This window comes from Carassius carassius, chromosome 9, assembly GCF_963082965.1.
Source record: "Carassius carassius chromosome 9, fCarCar2.1, whole genome shotgun sequence".
NCBI lineage: Eukaryota > Metazoa > Chordata > Actinopteri > Cypriniformes > Cyprinidae > Carassius > Carassius carassius.
The window spans coordinates 16,730,908-16,757,643 of record NC_081763.1 but is presented as its reverse complement, the minus strand read 5'-3'; the positions used below and the strand labels follow the sequence as shown (position 1 = coordinate 16,757,643).

At 39.2% G+C, this 26,736-nt stretch overlaps 1 protein-coding gene across 1 annotated transcript in view; it reads left to right on the top strand.

Moving 5' to 3' along the window:
* Positions 1–25,500, top strand: part of LOC132149092 (germ cell-specific gene 1-like protein) — a 37,117-nt gene extending 11,617 nt beyond the window's left edge. The window contains exons 2-5 of the mRNA XM_059558033.1: positions 8,536–8,583; positions 11,973–12,125; positions 15,465–15,576; positions 24,161–25,500. Of these exons, the coding sequence (XP_059414016.1) occupies positions 8,536–8,583; positions 11,973–12,125; positions 15,465–15,576; positions 24,161–24,473 (626 nt within the window). The 3' untranslated portion in view covers positions 24,474–25,500. The remainder of the gene's footprint in view (positions 1–8,535; positions 8,584–11,972; positions 12,126–15,464; positions 15,577–24,160) is intronic.
* Positions 25,501–26,736: the final 1,236 nt, after the last annotated feature.

Here is a 26,736-nt window from a genome sequence, read left to right as displayed (position 1 = left end):
CATGTTGTTTTATCTTATTCTATTACTTTTATCTTATTGTGTTTATCTTTTTATCCTATTGTGTCTTTTATTGTTGTGGTGTACAGCACTTTGGAAACCTTGTGTTTATTTAAATTGTGCAGCAATGACTTTATAACCACAAACAATCTGGATTTTATGTTTCTAAACGAAACATGGCTTGAAGACAGCTGCAATGCAACAGTCCTTAATGAAGCAGCCCCTCCTAACTTCACTTACATGAGTGTCTGCAGGACTGTTAAGAGAGGTGGGGGTGTAGCTGCTCTATTTAAAGATGTCTATCAATGCAAGCAAGTGTCATTTGGTCAGTACTTGTCTTTTGAATATCTAGGGATTGTGCTGAAAGGTGCTCCACGCATTCTGTTTATTATTATTTACAGGCCTCCAAAATACTCTCCAGCCTTTGTTGAAGAGGTCACAGAAATGCTATCAATGATTTCCTCAGAGTTTGACTGTTTTGCTATTGCAGGGGATTTTAATATTCACATAGATAATTCAGAAAACAAAACTACAAAAGAAATGATAACGGTTCTAAACACTTTTGACTTGACTCAACATGTGCATGGACCCACACACAAAGGTGGACACACTCTAGACTTAATCATCAGTAGGGGTCTAAACATTTCATCCATTGTTATTAAGGACATAGCACTATCTGATCACTTCTGTATTTTTTTAGATATTTTGATGTCTGCTACAACTGAATCTAGACCGGTCTCTGTCAGAAGGAGATGCATTAATGAGAACACAAGTGTACTATTTATGGAGGCTATATCTTTAACACCAAGCATTTCTGCAGACTCTGTTGATACTCTCCTTGATTCCTTCAACTCAAAAGTTAAGAATGTTATTGATGATATTGCTCCAATAATAGTCAGTAAGGAAACAAACAGACAGAAATCAGTTTGGAGAAGATCAACAGCAGTTCAGACTATGAAAAGACAATGCAGAAAAGCAGAGCGGATGTGGCGGAAGACAAAACTTGAAATACACTATAGAATCTATAAAGACAGCCTTCATGCTTTTAATGTGAAACTAGCCACAGCTAGACAGAATTTCTTCTCAAACCTTATAAACAGTAACTTAAATAACACTCGTACTCTTTTTGCCACTGTTGAGAGACTGACAAACCCCCCAAGTCAGATTCCCAGTGAAATGCTATCAGACAGCAAATGCAATGAGTTTGCATCCTTCTTTTCTAAGAAGATCATCAGTATCAGGAAAGTGATTGGCACATCCTCAAGAAATGCAGAGGTCAGACAGATTAGGCCACAATATCAAAAAGATACTATGTCGATTTTTGAAGCAATTGATAGCAAAATTCTGTAAGACATAGTGCAGCACCTAAAATCGTCAACCTGCTATCTTGACACACTTCCCACATCTTTTTTCAAAAATGTGCTTAACTGCAGCAGATCTTTTAGAAGTGGTGAATGCCTCACTTCTTTCTGGGACATTTCCAAACTTCTTAAAAATTGCAGTTGTTAAGCCCCTCCTGAAAAAGAGCAATCTTGATAACACCATTTTGAGCAATTTTAGACCAATATCTAATCTTCCTTTTATAGGTAAAATTATAGAAAAGGTCGTTTTTAATCAGCTGAACAAATACTTAAACTCAAATGGATACCTGGACAATTTTCAATCTGGTTTTCGACCGCATCACAGCACAGAGACAGCACTCATTAAGATAATAAATGCTATTCACTTAAATTGTGACTCTGGCAAAATATCGGTGCTGGTATTGCTAGATCTCAGTGCTGCATTTGACACTGTCGATCATAACATACTACTAGAGAGACTGGAAAACTGGGTCGGGCTTTCTGGGATGGTACTCAAATGGTTCAGGTCATACTTAGAAGGGAGAGGCTATTATGTGAGTATAGGAGAGCATAAGTCTAAGTGGACGTCCATGACATGCGGAGTCCCACAAGGGTCAATTCTTGCACCACTCTTGTTTAGCCTGTATATGCTCCCACTAAGTCAAATAATGAAAAAGAACCAAATTGCCTATCACAGCTATGCTGATGATACCCAGATTTACCTAGCCTTATCTCCAAATGACTACAGCCCAATTGACTCCCTCTGCCAATGCATTGATGCAATTAATAGTTGGATGTGCCAGAACTTTCTTCAGTTAAACAAGGAAAAAACTGAAGTCATTGCATTTGGAAACAAAGATGAAGTGTTCAAGGTGAATGCATACCTTAACTCTAGGGGTCAAACAACTAAAAATCAAGTCAGGAATCTTGGTGTGATTCTGGAGACAGATCTTAGTTTCAATAGTCATGTCAAAGCAGTAACTAAATCAGCGTACTATCATTTAAAAAACATTGCAAGAATTAGATCTTTTGTTTCCAGCCAAGACTTGGAGAAACTTGTTCATGCCTTCATCACCAGCAGGGTGGACTATTGTAATGGGCTCCTCATTGGCCTTCCCAAAAAGACCATTAGACAGCTGCAGCTCATCCAGAACGCTGCTGCCAGGATTCTGACTAGAACCAGAAAATCTGAGCATATCACACCAGTCCTCAGGTCCTTACACTGGCTTCCAGTTACATTTAGGATTGATTTTAAAGTACTTTTACTTGTATATAAGTCACTAAATGACCTAGGACCGAAATATATTTCAGATATGCTCACTGAATATAAGCCTAACAGACCACTCAGATCATTAGGATCGAGTCAGTTAGAAATACCAAGGGTTCACACAAAACAAGGGGAGTCCTCCTTTAGTTACTATGCCGCCCGCAGTTGGAATCAGCTTCCAGAAGAGATCAGATGTGCTAAAACACTAGTCACATTTAAATCTAGACTCAACAAAACTCATCTGTTTAGCTGTGCATTTATTGAATGAGCACTGTGCAATGTCCGAACTAATTGCAATATATATTTTCACTGTTTTTTTTTATTTTATTTTATGTAAAATCATTTTCTAACTGTTTTAAATTCATTTTAAATAAGTACAGTTTTAATAATTTTAAAAGTTTTAAAATTGCTTGTTTTATTCTTGTTCATTATTATTTTACTTTCTTTTATGTAAAGCACTTTGAATTACCATTGTGTACGAAATGTGCTATATAAATAAACTTGCCTTGCCTTGCCTATATAAATAAAGCGGATTGGATTGGATTGGATTTACATAGTGTCGTGTAGTCTGAACAAGACAGCAACTTTAAGACAGCTAATAAGCAGTGTTGGGAAAGTTACTTTGGAAATGTGATAAGTTACAGATTACAAGTCACCTTATTTCAAATTGAATAGTACTGTAACTTTTTCAATTAGACCATGCAGTGTTAACCTTACAGTAGTGCTCAACACTGTCAGACTTTCAAAATCCTTTATGACTTGAATTAAGATGAACAAATTTGAACACATCCACCACAAAATCAGACGTTAGTACCACCTGGGGGAAGTCGTGGCCTAGTGGTTAGAGAGCTTGGCTCCTAACCTTAAGGTTTTTGGCTCGAGGCTCGCGCTGGCAATAACAGACTGAGGTGCCCTTGAGCAAGGCAACAAACCCCCAACTGCTCCCTGGGTGCCGCAGCATAAATGGCTGCTCACTGCTCCATGTGTGTGTTCACTGCTGTGTGTGTGCACTTTGGATGGATTAAATGCAGAGCACAAATTCTGAGTATTTTTCAAATTCTGATTCTGGGTCACCATACCTGGCTGTATGTCACGTCACTTTTACTTTGACATTGATCTGAAGTTCAATGCAGATTTAAAATCAGACGAATTTTACTGATACTGTTTCTGAAACCAAATCTTTGCATAACTGCAGGAAACACTGCATCTAACAATGGTTTGGGAAAATAATAATAATAACAAATAAATGCAAATAGGGTTCTATGCAAACTCAAATAGGGTTATCTAATATGTCCTATTCAGTGTACCAAAGACTATAGAATACCCAAGACATGTCATTCCTATAGTTTTAAATAGGGAAAAATGCAACGCTCAATATGGCAACTCAAACGCAGGAAGCCCTGCCTTCTGAATGAAAGAGCCAAATACTAATCGGTAAAGTCAGCACGTCACTACAGCTGCCATTAGAAGTCCCGGTTGCTATAAACAGTCATTGCTCTGAGACGTGCTCTTAGGACTGTGCATGCACACTGGCTGATCTAGCCTGAGAACTTTGAGCAAAAGTAACAACATTTATGACACAGTTGTTGTCAGATTTCTTTGGTGATTTTAAATATGAAATGTAATCCCAAGCTTAGTGAACAGTTTTGGAGAATTTGATGTTTCCCCATTCAAAGAGATAGGAGCTGCACTGAGATGACCGAGAAACGTTTCAAAGATGGCCGCTGAGTGACATGACTTGTCTTAAAAAGACTTTTGTTTACTAAACTCCTGAAACATTGGTGTCCTTTTGAAACATTGGTGTCTCTTTGTATATGACATTAGTTTTCTCAAAATAAGTCAAATGCTCATGAAGTGACTCAGCAGTTCTAGATGTTATGTTTATGTGTTCTCATGGCGAGCGTGATTTCACCAAGTACAACATATTCCTGGATCAACATCCTTGTTGATCCTGGAACAACATTCCAATGAACCAATCAGAATTGAGATGTAACTTTTCAGAAAATATCTGTTTTAGGCTTACAATCAGAGTTAGGTGCTTCTACACCCTTGTTAATCAGCTAACATTTCCCACTGATTTTAGGAATAAATTATGTGTAGGGTTAGGTTTAGGGGATTGGGATTGGGTTAAATCTATATTTTTGGACAATAATGTTGATTCAGGATCATCAGAAGATGTTGATCCAGGAGCATGTCTTACTTGTCAAAATTAAGGCGACCGTATTCTCATATACTGAGGCTGAAAACACAGCGAGCTTCAGTAAGCCTATGTTTAGTAATTGAAACTGAAGGTCTGTGACATTAGGGTTACAAACAGGGCTTGACATTATCACCCGCCAAATGCGGGTGGATTTTGCTCGTGGCGGGTAACACAGTGACTCCAACTAGCCACTTTGGTGGGTTGAATAATTGTAGTGTTTTTAAAAGGCATATGAAATAAGCCATATTGCAGTGAACTCTCTACATTACGACTAAATCTTCATTCTGGCGACTAAATGATGTCTAATATTAGCCAATGGATAATAAATTCTCAGATTTTACTCGCCAGTATGTGAGTTGGAGGCTAAGTATAAGTTTAGCACAGATATATTTTCACTCGCAAACACTCTGACTCTGACTGAGGGCTTCAGAGTTTCACTCTCCGTGGACATGCAGCGCACCTGTATTTGATGTAGACTCTAGTGTGAAGGTGCACAAATCACCGTCGCTTTCTCACACACAAATGCAGAGACAGAGAGAGAGAGAGAGAGAGTGAGTAAGTGAATTGACTCGCTACATTTAAACAATAATTCATTAAATATTAATTATTTTAATATAACCCCCTCGAAAGTTCTGGAACTTTGAAAAAGTACTACCTCGCCAGCAGGGACTTTCTGAGGGGCATTTTTTTACCCAGAACTTTATTTAGTTCCTAGTTCCTGGTTCCTGCGGTGGAAACACACCAAGTACCAGGCCAAAGTCCCTAGTTCCTAGGTAAAGTTCCTGCGGTGGAAACATGGCATTAGATAATAATGATGTCCTTTAAAGAGTATTTTGAGTGATGACTGATGAGCAATGGGCTGCTGCTGCTTAACTAAGTGAACAAAGACAAAACTACAATAGCATATTTAAAAATGAAACTGACCTACACTTGAAACCCCGAACAGTAGTTTTGCTTCTCTGCTTCACCTGTGCGCTTCCACAGTCCACTCCATTCTCTCTTTAGCATTGATTACTCTGATCCAAACCGTTTGGCGGAGGCGCAGAGAGCGTGCGAGCCGAAGCATTGACAGTCATGGCTAACTTATTCATGATTTATTATATATAGGGCCGTATGTCTCAGAGTAGTCAGTGCAATTTGGGAAAGAAATCAATTGAAGGGGTCATATAATGCGATAAGTTTTCCTTTCTTTTCTGAGTGTTACAAGCTCTTGGTGCATAAAGAACATCTGTAAATTTCCAAAGACTAAAGTCTCAAATCCAAAGAGATATTATTTATAAAAGTTAAGACTCATCCACACCCTCCTAAAACACCTCGTTTAAACACACCCCCATATGTCTATGTCACGATGTGGGAAGATTTGCATAACGCCGTCCAAATGTTCACGAAAAGAAAGAAGGTATACATTTTGATTCTCGCTGTTGCTGGCAGTGCCATGTCATGGAGACACTGTTTCGTTGTGTTAGTGAAACTACTTTGTTTTTTGCCTTACAAAAAAGGACACTAGAAATCAGTGGTTAGGTTGTATTTACAACACTGTTCCAGAACAGTTCAACCCAAATATTTGAGTGTGTGCAGCGCATTTTATGGAGGACAGTCTGTAAGTACATTTACATATGTAAAGTATTTTCCACTGATGATTCAAACGCGAGTTTTGAGCTGTTCTCAATTCCAGTCCTTGCGCCCCCTGCTCTGCACATTTTGAATGTTTCTCTAGAATTGAGGACCGCTGGTGTAGAGTAGTGATTGTTGTTTGTCGTTTCTGTGATCACAAATGCAGACATTGTTTTATGTTTGCGTGTGTGGTCCACCGCAATGCGTAAAAAGACAGTATAAGTCATTATAATCCATAATTATGTACCCACTGGATGCAACAAATGGCTTGTTTGTAATGGGGTTTTATTGTTTTTGTCTTGTCGAGCCAGTGTTCTGACCAGAACACACATCACAGCAGTGCTTTAAGTGGGCCGGTACGCACCGGTACTCAGAAAGGGTATTTTTTCAAAATCCTTTTGCACATTTTATTTATGTTCAGTAGCTTTTTCTAGCTCAAGCAAATCCACAAACTAATAAAAGGATTTATGATTTTTTATAAGGTTGTCTGTTGACTGCTGTATATAAAACCCCTTCAATATAGTTGTTGTTACCTCAGGGGATGAGGGGAGTCATCAGAAAAAAAAAAAAAATATATATATATATATGTAACGTAAAAAAGGACATAATCTGGCTGCCGAATGCAACATGTTTATTAGCCTAACTTTCAAATAGATGGAAAAAAACATTTTCTACTATGGTACATTTCTTCATTCATTCAGATTGTGTTAGGAGGGCGGGATTATTAGGCAATTTTAATCGGACAATTTGACCGGAGAGATTTAATTTTGTCGGACATTTCATTTTTTTACCCTGATATATATATATATATATATATATATATATATATATATATATATATATATATATATATATATATATATATATATATAGGCTATAATAGAGTACCAGCACCTCTTTTGGGCCACTTAAAGCACTGCATCACAGTATGACAATGGGTGTAACGTTTCCAGCGCATGCTTTTGGCATTCGGCCAATCACAATGCACTGGACAGCTGGCCAATCAGAGCATACCTTGCTTTTCAGACAGATTTTTTTGTAAAAAAAAATAAACTAGAAAGGCAGGGCACAGAGGACAAACAATAATGTACAGTATGTGGAAAATTAAGTGTTTTTTGAACCTTAAACCACATAAACACATTTCATTACACCAAAACACAAAATAATGTTATTTTTAGCAACATCATATGACATCTTTAAATCTGTATGTGGATGTGTGTAAATATTCAAATGTAATCCCCTTTGTAGTCATTAATATTTTCCTAAATAACTATAATTACGGATTACAGTTACATTTATTTTGTAAGGCAAGGCAAGGCAAGTTTATTTATATAGCATATTTCATACACAATGGTATTTCAAAGTGCTTTAAAAGAAAATCATAATAAAACTTTGATAAGGAAAATTAATTTAAGAGGTTTAAAATGAATTTAAAACAGTTAAGAATAGAAAATGATTATACATAAAATATAGTGCAATCAGTTCGGACATTACACAGTGCTCATTCAATAAATGCACAGCTAAACAGATGGGTTTTGAGTCTGCATTTAAATGTGACTATTGTTTTAGCAGTTCTAATCTCTTCTGGAAAATGATTCCAACTGTGTGCGGCAATATTACTAAAAGCAGAATCCCCTTGTTTTGTGTGAACCCTTGGTAATTAAATTAAGTAAAGCCCTTACATGTAACTAGTTACTCCCCAACACTGCCAATAAGTCATGTAGTGTGAACTAGCTTAAGAAACACAATGGTGCTTTATGTAGTTTTATATAGTGTGTAAACGTGATGTAAATATGAGATTCATTGTGCAGTGGAGAGAGCTTTGTTTATTATTATGGAACTTTATGAGATTGTGATGAATTAAGGTGAGTTACAGCTTTTAAAGATTATAAAGAGAGTTTGTATGTGATATTGATTTAATACAACAGTAAGTAATTGTAGAGTCCTGTCTTTAGACAAAAACTGAAGTGATGGATTGATCCAAGGGAAAGCAGACTGCTAAAGCTGTCTTATCACTGGAAAACAGCACTGTAAAGCTGAGCCCCCTGAATTTCAGTACACAAAAAGAGCTTGTAGAGCACAGATGTTAACTCTTCGGTCGTCTTGTGTCTTTCCAGGTGAGAAATGCAGGAGTTTTATTGATCTGGCCCCAGCATCTGAGAGAGGTGAGTAATGGATGTCATTAAAGTGCCATTCAGCCGTGTTCAGCACATACCGAAACTTACAAAAGACGGATCTCTTATGTCTGCCTTGGAGCATCCCTGCTTTATTATTTGATGCATGCTACATATATGGTACGTTAGCTGATGTATGCATGTATGAGTGACTGTTCACATTCTCCAGGCCATTACAGGTTATGCACTTTAAGTATGGCAACCCTTATGAAAAATAAGTTTATTCAAGTGTGCTATTAGTATAATTCTTTTAATCTAAAAATAGGAAAGTATGCTTTTAGTTTACTTTTTATGTACTTCTCAGAAATGGGCTTTATGTACTCCTCAGAATTATACTTAAAATTACATTTAAGTATAATTTCCTTTAAATTAAAAAAAGTCTAAATATATGTTAGCTATACATGTGCTCCTAGAATCTGTTTTTTCATTGTTATACAGTAGAGGGCGCTAGTACACATCTTATGTACAGAATAAAAAAAAAAACTAGTAGAGTTAAGAGATGTGTTCCGTTAGGACAAGTGGACATTTCTTGATCCTTTCCCCTTCTCCATCATTCCTTTACTTCTTTCCACTGTTCTATGACTAAAAAGTGCGTAAAAAATAAATAATAAAAAATAAATAAAAGACTGTGCTGCAATGTCACTCTTTAGTAGTGGGTGAGGGTGTTTCTCCAGCAGCCACTTTTATGTGACTGGTTCATTTGTACAGATTTCAACGTTGTTTCTCTATAAAGGTCATATTTAAACTGGGAAAACCATTCTTTTCAAATACCTTTTATGTATAATTTATACTATTATTCTTGTCCCAGGCCAAGATCTTTAATCTTAAAGTTTGGAAATCCATAATAAATCAGGTTTTCACTTGATCTCAAACAAAGAAAAGACAAAGAAAATATCACTTGTGAATAGATTATTTTCAGTGCATAGTTTTCAGCCTAAACACAAAATATTTAGTAAAAATGACATTTCCTTCACAGAATGCTTTTAAACAATAAATAATATGATATGTGACATTGTAAAAAAACAAAACAAAGAAAAACACTATTCTAATGTGCAACTTGTGCGTCCACTGTTAACATACAAATTAAACAGTAAGAGTGTGAATATTGATACTTAATGTATTCCTTTACTAAAAATCATTTTAATGGCATGCTTTATTGTTGATGTTCTCTTTGAGGTGACAAAGCCTTCACAGGGGAAATATCATTTAGAATATTTTTTTTTTGTTCAGGGGCCTACTGCAATATATATCTCGCCTTGAACAAATCTGAAGATGATACTCCGCAATCAAAAAGGAAAATGAATTTTGCTTGCAAATGACATCTGCCATAGTTTCAGGGGAGAACATTTGCAAGGCAAACTACACCATTCTCTGTTTTCTTTAGACCCTGTTTTTTTATCTTTTAAGTCATGAATGACTCTCAAGGTCTCCAGTGATAATCACATTTGTAACAAAGGTGTTGATATTTGTGGAATCAGCCGAAGAGTGATGGTAGTGCATTTTGATTGAAGGGTTTTCAGATTCACCCTTGTATCTAAGTGTTGTCTTGTACAGAAGCTTGTTTGAAAAAATGTTTGTGCAAACATTAGAATGAGAAATTAATTTTATGACTACCAAATATGCTCAGGTCTGGCCGACACAAGATTTAGTGCTTCTATCTCTATCCTCTCTCAGTGACCCCACAGCTCAGACAATATCAAGCCCTCAAACAGTGCTTTTCTCTGGGACTGCCTCAAGGAGTCCCAGAGAAAATTGACACATTGTTTATAGTTGCCTGTGAAAAATGTTGGGCGGCCTTTCAAAGGTGCCGCGTTTTGTTTGAACTCTTGAAGACAAACACTCCAGACATTAATATTGTACAATGCCATGATCATATTTCAGGTTAAGATGCTTTAATCACTCACCACCTGCTTTTCTCTCAATGTCAGTCATCTTTTATTCAACACATGTTAGGGAAACATAATGCATTGAGAAACCCCAAATGAAGCCAGATTTCACTGTGGATAATTGGTAGCACTGGTGTTGCAGCACACTAGACTGTAAAGTAAACCCTGAATTGTTCAAAGCAAGCAAAATAATGTTATGTTCTCCAACCAAAACAACCCCATATCTCTACAGAGATCTCCTTTGAGGAAACTCTGAGGTGAATGGGAATTCTACTAATTAGGAGGAGCTGATTGCTGTTATGGAAACACCCTGGAGTCAGTCTGATGGATACAGTTAGATGTTTCCCTAATTTCTCAAAAATACGTTTATAAATAAAATGAAAGCTGCAAGCAGCATTGAAAGGGTCCTCGCACCCGGGCTCACCGCCACTCTGTATCTTTAGGAAAACAGTGAACAGTGGGTATGCTTTTAAAGTGGTAAATATAGGAAGAATATGTCAAAGTCATTTGTATATGTGCCAAACTTCCTGCTGCCACCTGGTGGCACTATGACTATGACTGAATATTGGCATGTAGGTGTCTTCATGCCAGGACTTTTATCAAACGTGAAGTTTGCCAACAGGTGATTTAAAACACAAGGGCAGCATTGCTTTTTAAATTGCAGCCAAAGAGAAAGTTAACTTCTAGTAATTACTCAGGAATGTTTATGCATTTCTTTACTCCTTTTCTGAGTATTCAACACCATTACATAGTCCAAATGCTTCAATTTTTTTGTATTTATTTATTTTATTTTTTTATTTTGCTTTTTGCAGTAAAATATATTAAAATATATTGTAAAATAAATTTTGAATTGCAATAATATTTCACAATCTTACAGTTTTTTTTTATTTTTATCAAATATATGTAGCCTTGGTGAGCATAAGAGACTACTTTCAAAAACATTTAAAAATCTTACTGACCTCAAACATTTAAACAGTATTGAACTCAAGCTGCATGAACTCCACAGGTTAGTGTAAAACGTGGCAATCATATTCTCCAGCATTATTTGAGCTGATCCAAAGAGCATCTTGTACATCTGACCATCTGTATAAAGAGTTATATGAGCAATTTTACAAATTAGCTTATTTGATTAGTTGCCTAGAAATAGTGCATAATCTTTCACTGTTTAACATTTTGCATAATGTTAAACCTTTATTTCCAGATTTAAATTAGATTTGTAATCTGTTTGTTTATGGAGCAGTAATAAGAGATGGATTCTCGTATCTCTTAGTGACCTTACGGTACTCAAAACACGCATCTGCTTTTTGCCAACTGAACTCAGTGTAATGAAGAACGACTATGCAAAAATGTGTCCATTGCATGTCCATTTTAAATGCAATGGACGAGTGGTTAATTTCACACTCAAATCTGCCAGTGTGAATAAAAGCGACAGAGAGAATTATGGGGCAACAGCAGAGCACTTTGCTCACCAGTGTGTGTGTGTGTGTGTTGCAGGTGTCCTTTGGCTGTCAGTTGTGTCTGAGGTGCTATACATCATGCTGTTGCTCGTTGGCTTCAGTCTGATGTGTCTGGAGCTTTTTCACTCCAGTAGCGTGATCGATGGACTCAAACTGAACGCCTTCGCCGCAGTCTTCACTGTGCTGTCAGGTAGGCCTTCACCCTTCTCCCCACCTCACACTTAGAGAAACTAATTGTGCATTACTTCATTACATTAATCCCCCATACAAAGACGTCTGTTCGGTCTGACCACAGTCACAAATGATTGTGACAATAGAAAGTTTTGGGGTTGTATAATTCATACAGCATCATCTGTAAATCCCTGCAGAACTTCAGAATTGGACATTTTCAAGTTAGTGATTCGGTAATAGTCCTGGGAGATTTCTTAATTGATTTTACATATAATATTACCTTACGCCGCTGTCGGGCAGAATCCTCGCATATCCAAAACCATTATTTTTCAGGAAATTAAAAAAACTGCGTATTTTTTTAGATATTCAACATTGTATTGTTAAAGTTGATATTATAACTTATATTGCTATCATATACTGTTGTGTACCAACATTAACACATTTCTCCAAAATCATGTTTTATCGGAGATACAAGTTTTATGACTTGGGAGCAGGGAGATATGAGTTTACGCTCTCATTGATAAGAAGGATACGGACACAGACGTTGCTGCTGCAAGCAGTGTTCACCAAAGAGAAGGCTTCAATAGTTAACAAAAGCTAACGACTGTGGTTACATACATCTTCCTAAACTCTACTGTAAAGGCTTGAGAGCTATAAGTGATGCAATACAAAAAATGCACATGCATAATAAGCCTAGATATTTGAAATACATCAATAACTGATATCATAGTGTAACACTGATAACATTGCCATCATATTGACTGTGTTAATACTGCATCTCATATTAAGCTAGTGAAGTAAATTGTAATAAAAGCTGTGAAAGTCCTTTGGGATGACTTCCTTCAGGTCTTGGAGGTGTTTGAATTTCAGCTCTTTGATCTTCAGGTGGTCTGAATAAAGGCCACATCTGACAGAGTTCATCTAAGGACACAGACATGGTTGCTGCAAAAAAAAAAATAAATAAATAAATAATAAATGTCAAATGATCGTTTCCCTAAATTATACAACATGCTTATGTATGATAACGACGCAAGAAGCCAGTTAGCTTGCTTAAAGTGCTACTTGTTGAACTTGACGGCAAGCCTTGACATTGTAATCTGTTTTATCTGCAATGCACAGGGTTTAGTCCGCATTGCAGAGGATTGTTTTGCACTAAGTTCCAATCCTAAAATGAGCGCCAGAACTAGTGGGGGTCAGTATTTTTTTTTTAAGCCCCATGAAAATCATGTTAGCTATCTCACCAAACATGACGACAAAACCAATGCATAGTGGCTAATTAAGTCAATGGCATGCAATTTTTGTGCATTAAATTCATTATCCCCATCGGAAACAAAACCATGGAAGATTTCAATCAACAAGATAGCTACCGTCCAATGCTAGACCTAGCTGAAAGAAAAATCTAGCATCATCAGAAATGACACATGACACCTCAGCACTACTATTACTTTGAGATAAAACTGTTATATATAATATATATAAACTGTTTTATATAATATAAATAAACTGTTATTATATAATTCATATAACTGAATCATGAATAACCATTGTTTTGAGGACATTTACCTCAGAGGATGTGTTGCTTGACGAGGATTTGTTGCAACTCTCAGTCTTGATTATGCTGCGAAGCTCCCGCTGTGTGAAGAAGAGGCGGAGTTACGAGACTTCTCAGACAGTTGAAGTGTCCAATGGAGTTACAAGATTTGCTCTCAACCTATTTTTAAGACTTTAGATTGGTTAATTATTTGTAAAATTAACATACCCATGTGGGGACTGACCAATAGCATTGATTTATGAAAAACTATGAAATTTACCAAATTTGGACATAGGAAGTTTCCGCCCAACAGCGACAATATAATTGATGTGTGTGTGTGTGTGTGTGTGTGTGTGTGTGTGTGTGTGTGTGTGAATATTTCACACTTTTTGTTATAACTAGAATAATACTTTATGAGCAGAATAACCTAAAACAAGCCACTTGATATACAAATGTAAAATTCTGTTGTTAATGTAACAGTTTTTTTAAGATTCAGTGGAATCCGTTAATTTCACACTTGAGACAGACTGAGAACGAATTGATGTGGCGAAAACAGAGGTCTCCCTGGACTACATCTCTCTCTCCCTCTGCAGTCTAGTGCATCATGGGTAAACCTCAGCATTTAGAAAGCCAGAACAGCTGTTGCTTTTTGAATTTCTGATTATTTGATTTGCTGAATACCCAAGAGTCTTGTTCATTTGGGGCCTTAATGCTTTTTAATTCCAACTGCAGCCGAGAGAGAGAGAGAGCGAGAGAGAGAAATCACCCATCCAGAGATAAGTCTTCGCATGGATTGCTGACAGAGGTTAAACACAAGTTACGATAAATTAAATAGGTTTTGAAATTTTCAAAAGAAGAAAAAAAATATTCCCATATCTTTAGTTGTAGACATCACAGGCTGTCAGTCTATTCAAACTACAAAATTTTTGTGCAAATTTATCCATCACAGATTAGGCACATGCCAAAATGGACAGCTGTATGATAGACCCTAAATCCTCAAACACCATGAACAAAAACTATTTAAGCCACCAGGAAATATGTTACATTAAAAACTAAGTTATACTGATGAATTTCAATTAATTTGAAAAGCATTTTTGTTCCTGTCAACAAATAATTTGATGTAAAATCTGGGCTATCAGGCACAACCAGTTGAAAAAATAAAATAAAAATAGAGGAAATTGTGTTAAAAAGCAAAAGAATAATAATTATTTAACAGAGTGATATATTTTTCAGTAGAGTAACAAGTTGTATTTAAAGTAACAATAAAAAAGCAAATGAGGATTTACAGTCAGTACACATTATTCATCCCTCAGAAGTGGTGTTTCTGAGCCCTTGACCATAGATACACGAGACACACTGATCCTACTGTTTGTGATTGGGAACAGGTTCTACCTGCACATAATGCAGGGATTTTATCTTGTAATCCAAAGGATCAAAAGTTAATAACAGTGTTTGTCAGAGAGAAAATCTGTAAATCTGTATTGTAAGTGCTTATATCATCTTTATGACTGTGTACACAGTTCCATAAATATACAAACACGTCCATAAACTGGTCTTAATTTACTCACCCTCATTTCAAATCCATGCTGCTTTTCTGTGGGACACAAAAGGGGATTTTTTTTTTAAATGTTCTCATAGTTCTTTTCCATACTGGTCAGTCTCAGAAGTTCAGAAGCTGACTGCTGTGCAGTGTTCCCCAGTAAAAAAAAGTAAGTCATACAGGTTTGGAACGACATGAGGATGAGTAAATAATGATAAAATAATTTCTATCCAATGAGCTACAACAGTATAAGAAATTACCAATTGCGTGTGTGAATTCCTCACCAGGTCTTCTTGGAATGGTGGCTCATATGATGTACACACAAGTTTTCCAGATCACAGTCAGTTTGGGACCAGAGGACTGGAGGCCTCACACATGGGACTATGGCTGGTCTTTCTGGTAAGCGGCTCTTGCAGACCCTTCTCTTTTCAGTTTCACTTTCTCTTATATAAGGGCTCTCTTTCCAACAGAACTGACAACATAACATAACCTTCAGAATGGTTCCCTCAGTTTCTGTCTGTACTGTGAGGCAAAAAATATATATATTATAGCATAGCAAATTTTGGATTTTTTAGAATTTAGAATATATATATGAAAGAAGTGTCCACTCACCAAGCCTGCATTTATTTGTTCAAAATACAGTAAAAACAGTAATAATATGAAATATTATTACAATTGTACCTGTTTTCTATTTGAATATATTTAATATGTAATTTATTCTTGTGAATAAGGATAGAAAGAAGAAATATATTGCAGGTCAAATACCTGGATTGGATTCCAAACAGTTGGATTGCTAAATTTGAAATATAAAGTTAGAAGTGATTTTACTGCCTTTATAAAAATGTAAAAAGTCTTAAATAAAATATTTATCATTGGTGTTTTATGTTGTGTGTCAGCTGTACTGTACAGTTAATTTTTTTGGGACCATGCCTGTCTGTTGGACCAGAGAGGGAATGGCTCTTCTGGATCTCCCAGCAAATTATTTGTTTTATTTTGGCAATTATATGTAAGAGACATGCATTGGGGTTCTGACAGGCATGAATGTGGTATTTACATTGGCTGAATTACCACAGATGTTTGCCTGGCATCCATTAGTCTAGGCTACAATTGCTTCATTTGTCCTCTTGCCATCTGGCCAATTTCTTGTTTGTTTTTTCCCCTACCCCTCTATTTCCGTTTTATCTTTACTATCTCGCTGTATGGTAAGATCCTGAAAATGAAAGAGTAATTGAAGTTTTAGCTTCAAGGTTTAATTTCCCAAGCTCACATGTACAAATACTGATCGGAAACTGATCGGAAACTGAAGGTTATTTGAAGTCCATAAACCAGACACTTATTGAGTAATGCAACTTTTATACTCCAGATAAATGCAAATAAAGATAAAACTTGTTTTCAGAACATGGATAATGATTGGACATGGCAAAAAGTTTATAGCAAGAAAATAGTTATTTCAGAAAAACCTAAAATCTCAATCAAGTAATATTATGCATTACTATATGCATATTAGGTATTCATTTTCCTTATTAGTAGTGTCTCATTCTGTAATGAAATTGTTTTTTTAACAAATTTGTTAAAATAATTAATTGTTTTCGAGTTCTTTCTGAAGTGTATGACTGGGTTTCTGCTCCTTCATAAAGGGTTAGTTCACCCAATAATCAAAATTATGTCATTAATAACTCACCTTCATGTCGTTCCAAACCCGTAAGACCTCTGTTTATCCTCCACCTTACCTCCGTTTTATGAACGGAAGATACGTGCGGGTTTGTTTACTACATAGGCTGAAGCGCGTGACATTTGCAGTAATTTCAGCATATGCCGTCTCAATGAGGACATAAATACATAAAGAACATCAGAACTGTTCTGAGTCACTTCACAAGCATTTTACAGTTTCATTTGAGTAAAACCAGTGTCAAAATAAAAGTAGCCCGTCAAAATAAAAGTTCATTTTTACATAAAGGCATTGTGCTAGAAATATTACTATTTTTTAGTAGAATGTATGTGATACTGCTACTACTGTTGAAAAAATTAATAAAACTTTATTTTTTAAAGAAATAAATCACAATATTTCTTCCATGTTTAATTTTTAATAGCAAATCCCATTTATTTATCAAAAACATTTTTTTACAATTCATTAATTAAAAGACAAATAAAATTTGGGTGAAACATGTTTACTGTTTTTCTTAATAATATTATTTGTAGAAAAACTTTAAACATAATTGTAAATAAGTATAAAGAATGGCATTGGTTTTATTTTTCGTGATAAAAAGTGTTTTTTCTTTTTTTAATTAGAATATTTTTGTGTTTTGCTTTGGTACCGAAATTGGTACCGAGAACCATGGATTTTCACTGCTATCGGTACCGGTTACTAAAATTTTGGTACCATGTGTCATGAGTCAGGTTGTCTCTTCTGTCTCACGCATACTCGTGCACACACACATACACGCACACACACCCACACACACACACCTCATTATTCACCTGGTGGTCATTACTATTAGCGCTCGCGCTGATTTGCTTTGACACCTGTTCCTACTTTGCTCTGAGTGTTCACCCTTTATCTGGTGTTGGTTTTAGTAGTTTCTCTGTCGGATTATTGTTGTATGTCACACGTTCGTATTGCTGCTAGCTTGAATTAAGAATTGTTCTCACGTTTATTCTGTCTTGTTTGTCTGGAACAGTCGAGTTTTCCTGTTGTCTCTGTTTCCTGCTGTACCGATGAGTGAGTAACCTGCGGTGCTCACCTGACTGAGTTCAACTCCTGTGCTGCTACTGCCTGCTTCAAGGAAGCCTTGCTTTGTTAATCCTCAGACGGGCGTCTGCTCATTATTTCAAGATCCAGTTCTGTGTGCTTATACTACAGACTGCCTTTGTTAAGATTATTCCATTAAAGACTGTTTATTTTTCATCTCTGCTTTTGGATCCTTCATTTATCATTGTGACAGAATAATCCGACCAAAGCATGGATCCAGCAGAGGAGGTCCGAACAGCGGTCTAGATACAGGGGAGCTTGCTTAGCAGACATGAGGAGCAGCTGGTCGCCGCTCATGAGGCGATGAAGAGCCTTTCAGCCCAGGTTTCCGATCTGTCTGCTCATTTACATCATCTTCGCGAGGAATCAGCCGCGTCTCAGAGTCGTCAACAGGCATCGGAACCACGGGTCAACAATCCGTCCTGTTATGCGGGTGAGCCAATGGAATGTAGAGCGTTTCTCATTCAATGTGAGGTTGTCTTCTCACTTCAGCCCCAGACGTACGCGGAGGACCGGGCTCGCATTGCTTATGTTCTCTCTCTCCTCACGGGACGAGCACGCGAGTGGGGAACGTCGGTCTGGGAGGCTGAGTCTGCATGTTGCAAGAAGTACCGTCTTTTTAAGGAGGAGATGTTGAAGGTCTTCGACAGGTCCGTCTTCGGCAGTGAGGCTTCTCGTCTGCTTGCTGTTCTTCGCCAGGGCAGAAGATCTGTAGCTGACTTTGCGATTGAGTTTCGCACCCTTGCCTCCACTAGTGAATGGAATGAACCTGCTTTAATCGCTCGCTTCCTGGAGGGACTGAATTTAGACCTGAAGGAGGAGATTTACGCGCGAGAGGCGCCTACGGACCTCGATCAGCTTATCGACCAGGCCATCCGTTTGGATAAATGTTTTGAGCAAAGACGGCGAGTTCGCTCTTTCCCCACTTCTGGTGAGACCTTTTCTGCTGCAACTCCCGTCCGAAACCAGCCTGACGCGGAGCCCATGCAGCTGGGGAGCATGCACATTTCTCCGGAGGAGCGTCAGCGCCGTATAGTGAACCGTTTGTGCCTTTACTGTGGTATGGCTGGCCACTTTGCTTCCGCCTGCGGTTTAAAAGCCACGGCTCGCCAGTAGACGGAGGAGTACTGGTGAGCGCTTCTGTCATCTCCTCATGGTCAAGGTCTCGAACCACAGTTTCTGCTATTCTTCGTTGGGCTGGTCACTCTGTTACTGGACTCGCGCTTATTGACTCCGGGGCAGAGGGCAATTTTATAGATGAGAGGTGGGCTCGTGAACACAAGATTCCTCTGATCGATTTCACTGATGTAACATCTGTCTTTGCCCTGGATGGTAGAGAGCTCACCTCAGTTCGTCGTGTCACCAGTCCGGTTAGTTTGACGGTATCCGGTAATCATCAGGAGACTGTTTCTTTTTATGTTTTTCAATCTCCCTTCACCCCCATTGTTTTAGGACATCCCTGGCTTATTCTTCATAATCCACAGATAGATTGGGTTAAGGGGTCTATTCATTCATGGAAATTATCTTGTCATTCTAATTGTTTGGTTTCTGCTGTTACTCCCGTGTCTTCTCTTTCTGTTTTTCAGGAGGAACCTGATGATTTGTCTGGGGTCCCGGAGGAGTACTATGATCTGCGGGCGGTCTTCAGCTGTTCCCGGGCGGTTTCTCTACCGCCTCACCGTCCGTACGATTGCGCGATCGATCTCCTTCCCGGCACCACGCCCCCGCGCGGTAGACTGTACTCCCTTGCGCCGCCCGAACGAGAGGCTCTGGAGAAATATCTTACGGAGTCTCTTGATGCGGGAATCATTGTTCCCTCTTCGTCTCCCGCCGGCGCAGGGTTCTTCTTTGTCAAGAAGAAGGATGGGTCTTTGCGTCCTTGTATCGATTATCGAGGGCTGAACGACATAACGGTCAAGAATCGTTATCCCTTGCCCCTTATGTCGTCGGCTTTCGAGATCATACAGGGCGCAAAGATCTTTACTAAGTTAGATCTGCGCAACGCCTACCATTTAGTGCGCATCAAAGAGGGGGACGAGTGGAAGACCGCGTTCAACACCCCTGTCGGTCACTTTGAATATCGGGTCCTTCCGTTCGGGTTGGTCAACGCCCCCTCTGTGTTTCAAGCGTTAGTGAACGATGTCTTGAGAGACATGATAAATGTTTTCGTGTTTGTGTACCTGGATGACATTTTAATTTTCTCTCCATATCTCCAGGTACATGTTCAACACGTTCGTCGTGTCTTGCAGCATCTTTTAGAGAATCGCCTTTATGTTAAGGCTGAGAAGTGCGTCTTTCATGCGCAGTCGGTTACGTTTCTCGGTTCGGTCGTGTCTGCGGAGGGGATTAGTATGGACCCTGATAAGGTACGGGCAGTTCTTGATTGGGCGGTTCCTGAGTCTCGACTCGCGCTCCAGAGGTTTCTGGGATTTGCAAATTTTTACCGGCGCTTTATTCGTAATTTTAGTAAGGTTGCCGCTCCTCTTACCGCTCTCACCTCGTCCAAGATTTGATTTGCTTGGTCAGAGGCTACTCAGGATGCGTTTGATCACCTTAAGAGGCTTTTTACCTCCGCACCCATCCTGATCACTCCTGATCCTGAACGTCAATTTATTGTTGAGGTCGACGCCTCCGACATTGGGATAGGAGGATGACAAGGTTCATCCGTGCGCTTTTTACTCCCACCGTCTGTCGCCCGCGGAGCGCAACTACGACGTTGGTAACCGGGAGCTCTTGGCGATCCGTCTGGCGCTCGGTGAATGGCGACACTGGCTAGAGGGAGCGAGTGTTCCATTCATCGTCTGGACGGATCATTGCAATCTGGAATACATTCGCTCTGCAAGACGTTTGAACTCCCGTCAGGCCCGCTGGGCTTTATTTTTTGATCGCTTTGATTTTTCTATTTCATTTAGACCCGGCTCCAAGAATCTCAAACCTGACGCTCTTTCTCGGCAGTTCGACTCCTCAGAGGGCTCCTCGACCGATGAGGTGATTTTGCCTCGGCACTGTGTGGTCAGGACAGCTGTCTGGGGAGTGGAACAGGCGGTAAAGCGTGCACTTTCGCACATCTCGAGGCCACCCCGCGCTCCGGAGGGAACGTTGTATGTCCCTAAAGTTGCGTGTTCGACGGTGCTTCGCTGGGGTCACTCTTCTAAATTAGTCGCCCACCCCGGGGTTAGAGGATCGTTTCTCTAAAGCTGCGCGCTTCATTCCGCTTCCTAAATTACCGTCGGCTCAGGAGACTGCGTAGGTTATGGTGAATACGTTTTTAAGATCCATGGTCTTCCCTTGGACATTGTGTCTGACAGAGGTTCTCAATTCACCTCTCAGTTCTGGAGGGAATTCTGTCATCAGATTGGGGCTTCCCCCAGTCTGTCATCAGGGTTCCACCCACAGACCAATGGGCAAGCCGAGAGGACCAATCAGATTCTTGGTCGCATGTTGCGTAGTCTCACCGCTCAGAATTTCGCGTCTTGGTGCGAGCAATTGCCCTGGGCTGAATATGCCCATAATTCTCTTCCTTCGTCTGCCACTGGGTTATCCCCGTTTGAGAGTTGTCTCGGTTACCAGCCGCCTGTTTTTTCAGCACAAGAGCCGCTGGTTTCAGTTCCGTCTGTCGAGGCTTTCATTCAGAGGTGCAAGCGTACCTGGAGGAGGGTGAGAGCTGCTTTATGTCAGACCAGGGAGCGAACTCGTAGGGCCGCTAATCACCGCAGAATTAGATCTCCCAGATATATTTGCGGTCAGAGGGTGTGGTTGTCCACCCGCAATCTCCCTATTCAGGAGACGTCTCGCAAGCTCATGCCTCGTTTCATCTGACCTTTTTCTATCGTTAAGGTCATCAGTCCAGTCGCGGTTAAGCTTAGATTGACCGGTCAGTTGCGTCGTGTTCACCTGGTCTTTCATGTGTCCTGTATTAAGCCCGTTATTCGTGCTCCCGCTGGTCCCGTCCTTCCCCCTCCTCCTATTGATGAGGGGGACTCTATTTACAGAGTCCGCAAGCTCCTCGATGTTTGCCCTCGGGGGCGTGGCCACCAGTTTCTGGTGGATTGGGAGGGGTACGGTCCGGAGGAGAGGCGGTGGATTCCAGCCCGGGACGTCCTGGACCGCTCGCTGATTGATGACTTTTATCGGTCCCGCCAGGCCCCTTCTTCGAGCGTCTAGTGACGCTCGTTGAGGGAGGGGTACTGTCATGAGTCAGGTTCTCTCTCACGCATACTCGCGCACACACACATACACGCACACACACCCACACACACACACCTCATTATTCACCTGGTGGTCATTACTATTAGCGCTCGCGCTGATTTGCTTTGACACCTGTTCCTACTTTGCTCTGAGTGTTCACCCTTTATCTGGTGTTGGTTTTAGTAGGTTCTCTGTCGGATTATTGTTGTATGTCACACGTTCGTATTGCTGCTAGCTTGAATTAAGAATTGTTCTCACGTTTATTCTGTCTTGTTTGTCTGGAACAGTCGAGTTTTCCTGTTTTCTCTGTTTCCTGCTGTACCGATGAGTGAGTAACCTGCGGTGCTCACCTGACTGAGTTCAACTCCTGTGCTTCTACTGCCTGCTTCAAGGAAGCCTTGCTTTGTTAATCCTCAGACGGGAGTCTGCTCATTATTTCAAGATCCAGTTCTGTGTGCTTATACTACAGACTGCCTTTGTTAAGATTATTCCATTAAAGACTGTTTATTTTTCATCTCTGCTTTTGGATCCTTCATTTATCTTTGTGACACCATGACAATATATTTGCGGTCAGAGGGTGTGGTTGTCCACCCGCAATCTCCCTATTCAGGAGACGTCTCGCAAGCTCATGCCTCGTTTCACACACCTCATACACGCACACACACCCACACACACACACCTCATTATTCACCTGGTGGTCATTACTATTAGCGCTCGCGCTGATTTGCTTTGACACCTGTTGCTACTTTGCTCTGAGTGTTCACCCTTTATCTGGTGTTGGTTTTAGTAGGTTCTCTGTCGGATTATTGTTGTATGTCACACGTTCGCCAGAAAGTTGTCAATGGGAAAAGGTTTACCTTCCAAAATGACAATGACCCAAAGCACACAGCAAAGCTAAGCACATTGACTTGTTCGGTGTCGCGTCATAGCTGTGTGGGCGGAGTCGGCGTGGGGGAAAACAGTCTTTTCCCCCTTATTGGAAAAGCATGGTGTAGACTCAGAATGGCCTACATAAAATCATTTCTGCCCCTTGACAGAGCAACATACGAATAAAAACTGAGCCGTATTAGGTCGGACTGTCCGTGCGGTATCTGTGACTGGACAAACGACCCAACGGAATGGACAAAAGTGTCGTTTCCAGACATTTTCTGTTACCTAATGGAGCAAGAGCCCGCTTACTACAAGCCTATACGAGAACAAGACGGCCTGTGAAAAGTAAACATTTGACATTTTGTTTTAATAAATATATAACATGAAGATATGAATATAAAATACGAAAAAACATGGTTGTTGGTTACTAGTTAAACTACTATTGGTTACTATGTTTAAAAACAACGTTTTGCTACACTAACCATAGTTAAACCATGGTATTTGTAGTAAAACTGTGGTTATAGGATATTGGTAATAAAAACACCCCCCAAAAAAGCCTACTTTACATTTACTATAGTAATACCATTGCTAATTTTCATAAGGGATTGTGTATAATAATACGAAATAAATGTTTTAATAGATTATGAAATCACAAAATATCAGGGAGTGAGATTTATTTGATTGTGATGCGAAGGAGTGTTACTGTAAGCTGTGCTGGGGCACAGGACTAAAGACAGATCACTGCAGAGAAGTGTAGCCTATCTGTGCTGACTGCTCAGTCCGTCTGTTTATCAGTCATACATCTTCAGATCAGTTTTTTTTTTTGCTTATTAGAGGTTCAGAACGCCACACAGCAAATTTTCGGCAATACACAAAGCACAAATCAATCGAAATCTTCACAAATAGTAAAGATAAAGCACATAACAAGGTCTCTGCGCGTTAATTTGAATGGTTTGTTTTCCCCCACGGCAGAAACAGATAGGACGTTTTTGTGGGCATTCCCACCAATGCCGAAGTCAATAAGTGAATGTCCTTGCATGATCTAGTCAGAGTCCAGACTGAACACATGTGTGTGTGTATTTACATTATTTGACAATGTGCTATGGTAATTTCTATGGTAAGAAATAAACAGATAGTAAAATCTCATTAACATTTTTTCATGTGTATGTTCCACAGTATGGCCTGGGGCTCATTTACCTGTTGCATGGCCGCTTCTGTAACCACTCTCAACTCCTACACAAAAACGGTGATCGAGTTCCGGCACAAACGGAAGCTATTTGAACAAGGCCTGCGTGAGGAGCAAACCTTTCTGGACCCAGAGGCCTTCCATTACTTCCGTGACAGGTCCGTCCAGTCCATTTCCAGCTCTGTAGATGTTTACCCAAGTCACGGAAGCAGCCATGGGAGCATTCATGGGAAAATGCGCTCCCCGCCGGCTCCGATGGATCAGAGCGACAACACAGAGTCTCTGGGAGAAGAGCAGTGCTGAGAGGACGTGTACTTGGTACTGCAATGGTGGCCTTGCTCGGACCGGAGGATTCTGAATACTGAAGAACTGGGTTGCGAGGGCTTGAAATGTTAAATTCCCTTTTTAATACGTATTATAATGGTGAAAATGGACATGAGAAGCAGTACTGAATGAGGTGTGCAGGAGCCTTAGCGGACATAAAAATAAGTTATTGTAAATAAAATCATGTGGAAAAGGAATGTTTTTATTTCTTCCTATACAGGCAGGTGGGAAAACCAAACGACTTACACTGCCATGAAGACTGAGTGGTGCACGCTGCTAAAACCATATCAAAGCATCTGTCTGTCCTTCGCCCTGACAGCTAGACATGCTCCTGAGAATTTACTGGTCTTACGCAGTACGTGAAATGCCCTCCTCCCTTGGTGAGATCTGCTTGAATATGCCTTCATGTCACAAACAGCAGAGTAGAGTACATTTAAATCTGGTCTTCAATACAGCTGCAGCTGAACACAGGAGAAAAACAGCACATTTCAGTTGCAACATCCACTAGGTATACGAGGTTACAGCCACTTGGATTTTGCCTATATCTGTCTTTTGTCATGCATTACTGGCTTGATTAGCAACAGTCAGTGACAAGATTATAAACCCTGGCCCCAAATCATTTTTTATTTATTTTTGTGAACATGTTATTAATATACATACAGTACAATGAACGGAGTTATATCTATGAATGAATGTACTAAATTGTATATTTATCTATGTATGCACTATAATCCTGTCTTTTTCATTTGATAAAAGAGGTAAAAAATTGTCATCTTTAATTTTTTTCAAGTTTGTTTTTAGACTAGATATAGGAAACTAAGCACAACTGTTCTTTATTCTTTGGAAACACACTAAATCATTTTATACCGCCACACAAAAATGAAGTGTTTAGTTTTGTGGGAAAAAAACACGAACAATGTTTCATTCTATATAAATAATAGAAGCCTCTTACGTTTTCAACTTATTTCATATCTTGAATATCTGCCATTTTATTTTATTTGATATTTTCTCCTATTGTGACTTGCGTACATTCAAGGGTTATTTTACGACCCTTTGAAGTTCTTGCAATGAAGAATTTAATATTGTAATGAAGAGGTACACACATACCTGACTAAAAGAAGACATCCTGCATTTGCTATTTGTTATAGGCAATGCTATTTTTACCCCTTCACATCTGGAGCTCAACAGCATGTCGTTCTCTGTGAATCTTTTCTGCGAGTTCAGGATTTATGCTATTCAAGCTATTGAATTAAGCAGTATTTACTAGAAGCCATAAAACTGCTTGCTGTTTCAAGTGTTTGCATGGTTTAGAACTTGCCTCCAGCACAAGCCCAGATCAAACCGACAGTCAAATTAAAAAGGATTGATTTTGCAGTGTGAAAGCTAGCAGATGAAGCTTATGCAAATGCAATGCTTTTTAACACTCATGTAACTGTGTGAAATTAGACAGACAGTGAGTGCACTTCCATTCATTTGTGTTTCATTTTCCCATCTTCATACATTATCAAAACATATGCAAGCCTATTTTTCCCCTATTGCAACTACTACAGACAGTCACTGCGTCCAAATATACATACTTGACTTGCTTTAGAACTTTGAAGGAATTATAATAGTACATTGAAATTGCCAGTTGATCAAAAATAATGTTTGTAATAACTTTTGAGTCATTCAATACTTATCCTGTACTGTTTATTAAAAAAATAATATTAAGACATGTAGTAATAAATTACACACATACACTACACTTCTGCATACCTAGAGAATGTGCTTCTCCAACATTTGAGAAGTTCTCCTTGAAAGTCTTTACAGATGGTGAAACATATTGTGTGGTCAAACTGTGAGTCTGAATTAGTAACAGTACAGAGTCAAGCTTCTGCTGTGATTTCTAATGCAATCTCTTCTAGAATTCCCATTGTGCTACCATACAAAAAAGAGCCCTGCATGTTTACTAAGAGCACTTAATGAATGCTTTCTATAATCAATACATATTCAACACAAAAATAACGTCTTGAAAATGCGCTCTGCTGGTCCATAGTGCGTTCATAAGCACATACTTAAGTAAAGTGCTTCCTCTAGTGGGTGAAATCTACAGGCAAGAATCTATAGTGTGCTTTTCAATGCTGGGCCATTGAAGGCGTGCTTCATAGTGACACACATCTGGCAAAATCGGCTGACATCCATCCATCTTCTTATTCATCCCTCATCCATCATTTTCTGTTTTGGCAGGGTTTTTCTTGCCATC